The sequence below is a fragment of the Peromyscus leucopus genome, chromosome 8b (genome assembly GCF_004664715.2).
Source record: "Peromyscus leucopus breed LL Stock chromosome 8b, UCI_PerLeu_2.1, whole genome shotgun sequence".
In the NCBI taxonomy this organism is placed as follows: Eukaryota; Metazoa; Chordata; class Mammalia; order Rodentia; family Cricetidae; genus Peromyscus; species Peromyscus leucopus.
In genome coordinates, this window is record NC_051086.1 from 54445827 (window position 1) to 54455003 (window position 9177).

The 9177-nt window shown below is 45.6% G+C and overlaps 1 protein-coding gene across 1 annotated transcript; it reads left to right on the top strand.

Annotated features, from left to right (window-relative positions):
• The first annotated feature begins 2935 nt into the window (after nt 1–2935).
• On the top strand, nt 2936–8649 carry LOC119086956 (NACHT, LRR and PYD domains-containing protein 1a-like). The gene is made up of 4 exons (XM_037201058.1): nt 2936–3544; nt 5661–5752; nt 7038–7200; nt 7991–8649. The coding sequence occupies exons 1-4, from the start codon at nt 3405–3407 to the stop codon at nt 8238–8240; spliced, it is 645 nt and encodes a 214-aa protein (XP_037056953.1). The 5' UTR covers nt 2936–3404; the 3' UTR covers nt 8241–8649.
• The last annotated feature ends 528 nt before the right edge of the window (nt 8650–9177 follow it).

Sequence of the window (9177 nt, forward strand, 5' to 3'; positions counted from 1 at the left end):
TTCTCCCCTGAAGCAGGGATGGATGGAATGGAGACCAAATGCACAACCTGAGTTTAAGGCGAGGGTTCATATTCATCAGATATTTATCAAACTGTCTTGACCACACCTGTAACAGATGCCAGATTGCCTATGATAAACAAATGGGATTATGTTTTGGGGGAATCATGAGATACTGACATTCAGCAACGAACCCCACTATAAACAGGCCCTTGAGGTCTTCAGTGGAGCAAACTTTCTATGAAAGGGCCTAGGAGAGCTGAAGAACACAGAGACAAAGGGAAGCCCAAGGGGAGAAAGCTCCAGGCCCAGGAAATGGCATCTCTCTGTTTCCTCCTACTCTCTGCCCTTGTAACCAGCCTTCTACTCTGTTTTTTTATTATTATTTTTTATTCATTTTACATACCAACCACAAATCCCCCTTTCATCCCTCCTCCCACTCCCCACATCTACTCTGTGTCTGTGGACTCTATCTTTATCAAGATTTTACATGCCAAGTTAGATCATGCCCTATTCTATGGCTCATGAATTTCACTTCAGATGATTCTTGAAATATACCAGTGAGCTTTCTTGGGCCTTGTGGAGCTCTGCCATGGTCAGCCACAGCAGAGCAGTGGTCCCCAACCTGTAGTCATTGCTCCTGCAGCTCAGCTTTGGGAAGCATGGATTATCCACCCAGACTAGAAAGGTCACTCCAGAGAGCTAAACACTGCCAAACACAGCACACAAGGGCTCACAAAGGGAGACCTGAGCTCAGTTCCCAAGAGCAGTGAGCCTGGAGAAGCTAATGGTGAGCATCTCCCATGCAGGCTTGTCAACTGTGGCCTCACATTCAGACACTGTGTGGACCTGGCCTCAGTGCTCAAGGCTAGCACTAGCCTGCTTGTGCTAGACCTGCAGCTGAATGACCTGGGTGACCTTGGTGTGAGGCTGCTGTGTAAGGGATAAAGAGTCGGAAATGCAACCTCAGCATCCTGTGGTAAGTAATAACCTGAGATTCCCTCTGAGCAGGAGGTAAGGGAAGAGACACAGGTGCATTACTACATGACAAGACATAGAAAAGAAAAGGGACAGATAATGCACAGTCAGCCTGGCTCTTGACCAGCTGTGCCACTTACACTCTGGGACTTAGGCAAGTCACTGTCTTCTCTAAAACTCAGTTTCCTCGTCTATTAAATAGAATGTCATACCCACCTCATAGATTGTAATGACACAGAATGTACATTTATAAAAACAAAGATAATACCAGGTAGATATCTGGACACAGTGGAATCACATGTATTAGCAAGGCTGTATATCCTGAAAGACTCCGAAGTTTGCCTTACTCTAGGACAATACTTCAACCATTTATTCATTCATGAATCCATGCATGTATGTATTCATATCAGGTTAACCCAGACCCTAGGGATAAAATTACAAACACACATGGCTCTGTCCTCCTGAAGCTATGTGGAAAGAGACAGACATAGATCAAACACCAACACATGACTCTGTATTGACAAGCTCTGCTGAATGCCATGGAGTCAACAGTATTGTGAGAATGTCATGCTGTGAGAGATGGGACTTCATTGAATGGCTCAGGAGAGTTTTCTGAGGCCTGAAGGAGAAGTAGTACTTGATTTGGCCCAAGCTGAGACCAGGGCCCAAACAGAAGCAGGGTTGGGGAAAGCTCTGGAATAGAAAGAGGCTGGAGCCCTGGAGAGTCACCAGGTTCACTACAGCAGCCTGAGACAGTCCTCTGTACCAGAAATGGTGACATTCCCCCTGCACTAGAGTTTCACACATGCTCAGAAGCCTCCAAACTAGAGACCCTGGTCCTCCACTCAGCCCCTTCATGCCGTCTCTGAGCTTCTCCCTCTCCTGTGCCTCCACCTCCCCAGCACGGCCCACAGCCAGTTTCTAGTGAACTTCCCAGAGGTTGCTGGCCAGTGCCCTTCATGGGCTCAGAGAACCACAGAGGCTCCCAATCCCTGTACCCAGAGTCTTCTGGTTCTTTCAGGCAACAGGAGTCCAGCAGGCCTGTTCCCTAAGACTTCCCTCTGTCAAGTCTTCTTCTTCAACTCTATTATTGTTGTTGTTATTGTTATTGCTATTGTTATTATCATGTTAATCTTGTGTATGTATATGCCAGTGGTTTCAACCTTCCTAATGCTGTAACACTTTAATACAGCTCCTCGTGCTTTGGTGAACCAAAACCATAAAATTATTTCTTCATTACTTTATAACTATAATTTTGCTACTGTTACGAATTTTAATATAAAGAGTCAATATTTCCAATGTCCATAGGCAACCTCTGTGAGAGGGTCATTAGACACCTCCACACACAAGTCGCAACCCACAGGTTAAGAAGCATTGTTAGATGAGCGTGCAGGTGTCCTCAGAGACCAGAGGAGTCAAAATCTCCCAGAACTGGAATTACAGGTGGATATGAGCTGCCTGATGTGGGTTCTGGGAATTGAACTCAGGTCCTCTGGAAGAGCAGTTTGTGCTCTTAACCACTTATCTATCACTGTAGCTCTCTGGTTCAATTTTGAATGCACAGGAGCAGTTGGGCAGTGAAGAGTTTTCTTTCCACCCTCTGGGAGCTGAAACTGGCCCAGCTGCTTGGCACCTTTGTTCCCCAGCCTGCTTTAAGCCATGACTGTTTCTCACAGGCTGAAGAGCCTGTTCAGAGCTGGCGTCTGCTGCACCTGACATTGCTTAACCTCTCACAGGTGCAGGACCCTTTCCCCTCCATCCTTGTCTGTGCCTCACAATAGGCAGATGGGAGTGATATAGCTACGGTTATGGACTGAGGATGTGGAAACCCAGGGAAGGTCACTACCCTAACACCAGAAATGCTGGAACTTGAGGATCACAAGAATGGGACCAGCAGACCTCAGGTAGTGGCTGCTGTGTAAGAACAAGGCTTCCTCCCTTAACACCAGAGGGAACGGGGAGGGAGGTTAGAATGGAACCAAGGCTCTTTCCCTCAAGGAGAATACCCATGATCCCAGCACTATGTGTTTACTTTGAAGAGCTACCCAGATTCCCTTTGGAGATATGACCATGATTTCCAGTCACTGAAAATCCTGAAGGATACTGTGTGGCCCTTTGCCAACCAGCATCCCCTCTTGTTACCTTTCCTGTGACAGTCTATTTCCAATGACTGAACTGTGGGGCATGGGTATAAAGGGCAAGACCTGCGTTTCATTCTGGAAAGTTCCAACGAACCTCATTCTAAATTCAGATCTCCCTGCACACTGACCCAGCCCCATGGAGACTGTGTCATGGACACTTCTCCCTCCATGCAATCTGCTACTCTCCATCCTTTATCCTGGTTTTGAATCCTGAATAAGCCTTAATAAGGCTCCTCACTGGCTCCATCTACAGACAACGGAGTCCAGGATCCTGGACCCTGAGGCCTCATGATCCTGTGGTGGATCCCAGAAGAAACAGCCCCCTCTTGTGCTTACAGCCTGGACCAGGCCCCTCTCAGTGACCAGGTGATGATGGAGCTCAGGACTCTGGAGGCAAAGAATCCACGGCTGCTCATCTCCAGCATATGGTAAGGTGTGGGCACAGAACTCCTACAGGTCAACCCAGCACCTATGTGGATTCTGATGAGCTGAGAGGTGGGAACAGGGTCCTGGGTGATGAGAAAGAAAAAGCAGAGCCAGAAGAAACCAGGAACCACATGACCAGAGTGAGAAGGTGTGGTGTGTGTGTGTGTGTGTGTGTGTGTGTGTGTGTGTGTGTGTGTGTGTGTGTTATGGTTGTATAAGTTAAAAAATAAAATTATATAGTATACCTTCTTAATTTCTTCAACTGGGAAAAATAATATGAAAAGCTTAGTTAGTGGCGAGTCCTCTGGCACAGCAAGTGTGATAAGAGTAGATAAGAGTAGACAACAGTGAACCCAGACCACTAGACAATGAAAATAGTCACCAAAACTAGGAGAGAAAGACACAGACAGAAAGACTCTTAGGGGAAAAAAACACAATGTGTATCAATGTCCACTACACACACACACACACACACACACACACACACACACACACACACTGTATGATGGAGAAGTCACAGGACAGGAAAGTCATCTTCCACTCCAGAAGCCCCATGTTCTCCCACTTTGGCACAGTTCAGTTCATGACCATGAATTCCATCTGTTCTCAAGTTCCTAGCTGCTGTGACACACTTGAATGGAGGGTGTACTAAAGACTTAGGAGGGTCAGCCATCTCATTGAACAGACATTCCTGCAGACCTACTGTGCATCATACACTGTTTTGAGATCTGAGTCCACATCAGTGAGCAAGACAGGCACTGCCCAACATTTGCTATCTCAGTCCAGCAGGGAGGAGACACTTGTTCTCCCACAGTCACATAATTGTACCTGGGAACCATATTATTACAGTGTTGGACTCTCTGAACTCATCCAAAGCTGAGGTGAGCTGAGGTGAATTCTCAAAGATTGGAAATGAAGGATGAGCCTAGAAGAAGAAAATTCCAGGCAGACATAGAGATTGTAAGGGAGCAGAGAGAGCAGCTCATTGAGGGACAGGAAACAATGTGTGGGACCATCTGCTCTACCTCACTGTCATCTGGAAGCTCCACAGAAATGCAGGTTCTCAGGCCCCAATCCATCGCTGCTGACTCAGAATCTCCAGTGAGGCAGCTTCCTTTAGTGAACTCTCTGATTTAGCAGGCTGTCCAGGTGACATTTTAACACAGTGATTTCAGAGCCACTGGTCTAGATGTCAGTGAGCAGGGAAGGGTGACATAGAGGCTGGAGAGGAACCGGGGCCACAGCAAGAACTATGAACCATGCTAAGAAGCTTCTGTTTCTCCCCAGAGGAAATGAAGAGCATTCCAGTGCCTCAGCCATGAAGGGGCATCTCTACCCACTTTTTATGGTCAGCTGCTATGTAGAAAATGAGCTAGCAGGGACCAGATCAGAAGCAGGGATACCTGTCAGAGGATGCTGCAGTAGTTCAAAACACTCCTCACTCCATCCTAGGACAAGGATGGAGTGTGGAGGGGGAGAATAGAGAACAGAAAGGAGAGAGATTTTTGGCGGTACTATCTAGGTGATTGGCATTCAGGGTGAGTGATTATTAGTTTGTTTTGTGCAGCTATAACTCAATGTCTGACACTGGACACTTAACATAAAGAACATAGATTATTTCTTGCAGTTCTGGATACAGGGAAGGGTAAGGGCATGGACCCTACATCTAGAGATGCCTTTCTTCCTGTTCCATCCAACTGTGCAATTGGGAAGGCTGAGAGTGAGAGGCCAAGGTGGCTTTAGTGACAAGTCCTGTCAGGCCACAGGAATCTATTCCTGTGATGATGACATTAACTCCTTTGTTAAAGCAGAGCACTCATGATCTCATAGTGTCTTATCCTACATCCTATAAGCACTGCAGCTTTGGGGATTAACTTACCAATGTATGAACATTGAGATACACATTCAAACTCGAGCAAAGGAAGGGTTGAGATGATCCCAGTTCTGGGATATGGATACCCATTAGGATTGGAGCATTCTTCGAGATACAGCTCTGAGAAGAAGCCCAGGACTGAGTTCAACTTCAATGACTTAGATTTTTTATGGGAATATTGTGTACAGAACCCAATTTCCCTGGTTTTTCCTGACATCTGAGGAAAAGGACTTGTTTGTGTTTAGGAATCCACGTGTGATGGATCCTACTAAGAACATGGATAGAGAAGAAATGGATGATAATCCGAACTCATTTAAATGGCAGAGACTACAGGCAGGTATGTGATGGGTTCAGGCCTGAAGCATCATGAATATTAAATGAAGGGGAATCTATGAGGGAAGTCATCATTTTTTTAAATTTATTTTGTTTTTGTTTTAGAATTTTAAACATAAATATGGGTACTGCATTTAGATCATTTCTACCCCTCTATCTGCCCACCTGTCTTCCTGTGACCCACCTACAACCTCTCTCTCTCTCTCTCTCTCTCTCTCTCTCTCTCTCTCTCTCTCTAATTCATAAATTCTTCTTAAATATTATTGTTAAATATATGTGTGAATACATATATGTGTGAATATGTATATATTAATACAACCTGATGACCCCATTTGGAGTTGGTCAAGTATACATCTTTAAGGCTGACCATTTGGGATTGGATAACCTATTATGGAGTTCTTTCTGAGGAGGACTGATTTTATTCCTCTCTAGCAGCTGTTATCTGTGACTGGGACCTTGTGAGATTTCCTCCATCCACATAGCATTACAACTGGTGTTGTCATTGTGCAGATCTTATAGAGGCAGCAATATTGTTGAGATTTCATGGGTGCAACATCCCTGTCACATAGAGAAGACATGATCTCAGCTGTGCTGGAACTCATTTCTATCCCCCTGTCTCTGACATGGACCAGGACAGTTCTGCACAAAGAGCCCCACCCCTTTAAAGATCTTCCTCAACTAGAACACAGAGGGAGGACTGCTTCCTTCTCTCCCAGCCTTGGGGGCTGGCGCTGCCCCTCTATCAATGTCTGGCTTGCATCAGGCTCTGTACCAGGGCTCCCTGTCTCATTCTGAGCTGCTATGGCCTGGGACTCACCTCCATCCATGCTCATTCATCTTTTCATTAAGATTCTTTTCACAACCTACCCACTGAAGACATGTTAGGAAAATCAACACTTCTGGACCAATAGGAAATGAAACACAAGACTGGGTTGGGAGCAGATATTGGAGTGGTAGAGTTACTCAGAAGGCAAGCAAGTTGTAAGAAACAATACAAAACACTATGTGTGTGTGTGTGTGTGTGTGTACATTTGTATGTATATAGTATGTAGTAGTGTGTAGATAGATAGATAGATAGATAGATAGATACATACATACATACATACATACATACATACGTATGTACATAGAATACAGGTAAACTCAGGAACAGCAATAAACAATAAAGTCTGTAGACACACTACATAGGTAAAACATAGGCTGGCCAACCTGGAAACAGAGTTCAGCCTTGGGCCAGTACTAAGGAGGGCTGAGGAGACATAGAGTGACCACTTCCTAGCCTCTTCCAGAGGAGTGGTACGCACAATTTACACCTCCAGAGTCCTTCCATACTTCTGCTCCTGACTCCCCAAGAGACAAGCACCTGGAACCACTGGGGACTGAAGATGACTTCTGGGGCCCTACAGGACCTGTGGCTACTGAGGTGGTTGACAGTGAGAGGAACCTGTACCGGTGAGTAAGCTCTGCCTGGCAAAGGCTGACTTTCCCCAGCACACTTTCCACAAGGGATCCCCACAGATAACACCCACCTAGTCTCTACTGTGTTTTCTCCCCCCATCACCAACCCAAGAGGCAAGGCAAGGACTGGAATAAGAAGTGGGGCTGTTTTAAAAATAGGGGGTTTTTTCATAAAATTTTCAAACATTTACAAAACTGGAGAACATAAGATTTTCCCTGTCCAATTATTCACCTCCAGCAACCATTTTTCCAAGTTTGTTCAACTACTCACATTCCTTCTTTGTCACCACTGTCACAGTATTGTGAGTCCAGGACAACAGGTGTCTTCACACACAAACATTTTGCTATGCCTCCCCAAAGTTAAGACAGAACTTCACCTTTCATAACATTTACCCACATTTAAATATCTCAGTATGCCTACCTCATAGTTGAGAGAGAGACAGAGAGAGAGAGAGAGAGAGAGAAGAGAGAGAGAAGATCTATTTCATCACCCTCATCATCATCACAGGCATAGCTAACTGCTCCAGGTGTGTGTTATCTGTAGGTTTGCTCTAGATCACTCAGTACTCACAAGTCTGTAAGATGGTGCTGTCATTACCCTGTGTACAGATGAGGAAATAGATATATGGGTTGAATGACTTAGTCAGGGATCCACAGACAGCAGAGGAACCAGAACTCAGAGCCATCTGGCTGAAGTCTGCTGTGTCCCCAGCCCTGCCCTGGGTCTGCACCCAGCAGAGGAGCAGAGCTGGTGTTCACTGGTGTCTGCCTCTCCCTCTTCTAGAGTTCAGTTCCCTGTGCCTGGTTCCTACCACTGTCCCAACTCAGGACTCCGCTTTGTGGTGACAAGGGCAGTGACCATCGAGATTGGATTCTGTGCCTGGAGCCAACACCTGGACAAGACTCCCTTGCAGCACAGTCACATGGTGGCTGGGCCTCTGTTTGACATCAAGGCTGAGCAGGGAGCTGTGGCTGCTGTGCACCTCCCTCATTTTGTGGATCTCCAAGGTAACCAAGGGAAGCATAAGGAGTAGGTGGTGGTAATGGGAGGAGTTGACAGGTCATATTGCAGACTATAGAATGATGTGATGTAGAAAGGTCTCATGGCTTCCTTAAGACACTTAGCACAGCAGGTTATGAAGGTGGACACTGATGTTTTGTCGTCCCTTCTTGTCTGATGTATCTTCTTTGAAGCACATGTCTCCCGGCCTTATGATTTTATTTCTGTTTTACCTGAAGTGTATTTACTCAGTACCAACATTAGCTGGTGATTATTAAGTGCTTATTACCCAACATGTGCCTTGGGACCTCAGCAGGGAAGTGAGAATAAACTGAGAAATTTGAAGAGAGTGTTGCAAAGTGAGACTAAGGAAACTGACAAGGATCATTTGGTACCCAGAGTCTACCAACGCTATAAGCCATTACACTGCCACAGGCAGGGATAAAATGATGTCACCAGATTCCATTTGAGAACTGGAGCAACAGAAGAGGGTTTCCTAAGAAAAGAGGGGGGCTCATGAGTGTACCAACCTCCAAAGATTCCTTCAGAAGATTTTTTCTTTTTCTTTATTCTTCTCTCATAGAATACATCCCAACTGCAGCCTCCCCTCTCTCCACTCCTCACTGTTACCTGTCCCTCCTCTCTTCCCCAGATCCACTGGTCCTCTTTTCCCCTTCAGAAAAGAGCCACCATCCAAGTGATATCAACCACACACAGCATAACAAGTTGCAATAAGACTAAGCCCAGACCCTCCTATCAAGGGTAGAAGAGGCACCCCAGTAGGAGCAAAATGGTCCTGAGAACAGAAAAAAAAGAGTCAGAGACACCCACTCCTACTGCTGATCAGGAGCTTATCAACCACATATGTGACCAAAAAGAAGATGTTTTAATAAATACAATGTTTTCAGTGAAAGATCTCATAAAGAAAGCCATTACTATATGTCTGTACCTAGATCTCCTGAGGTTGAGGC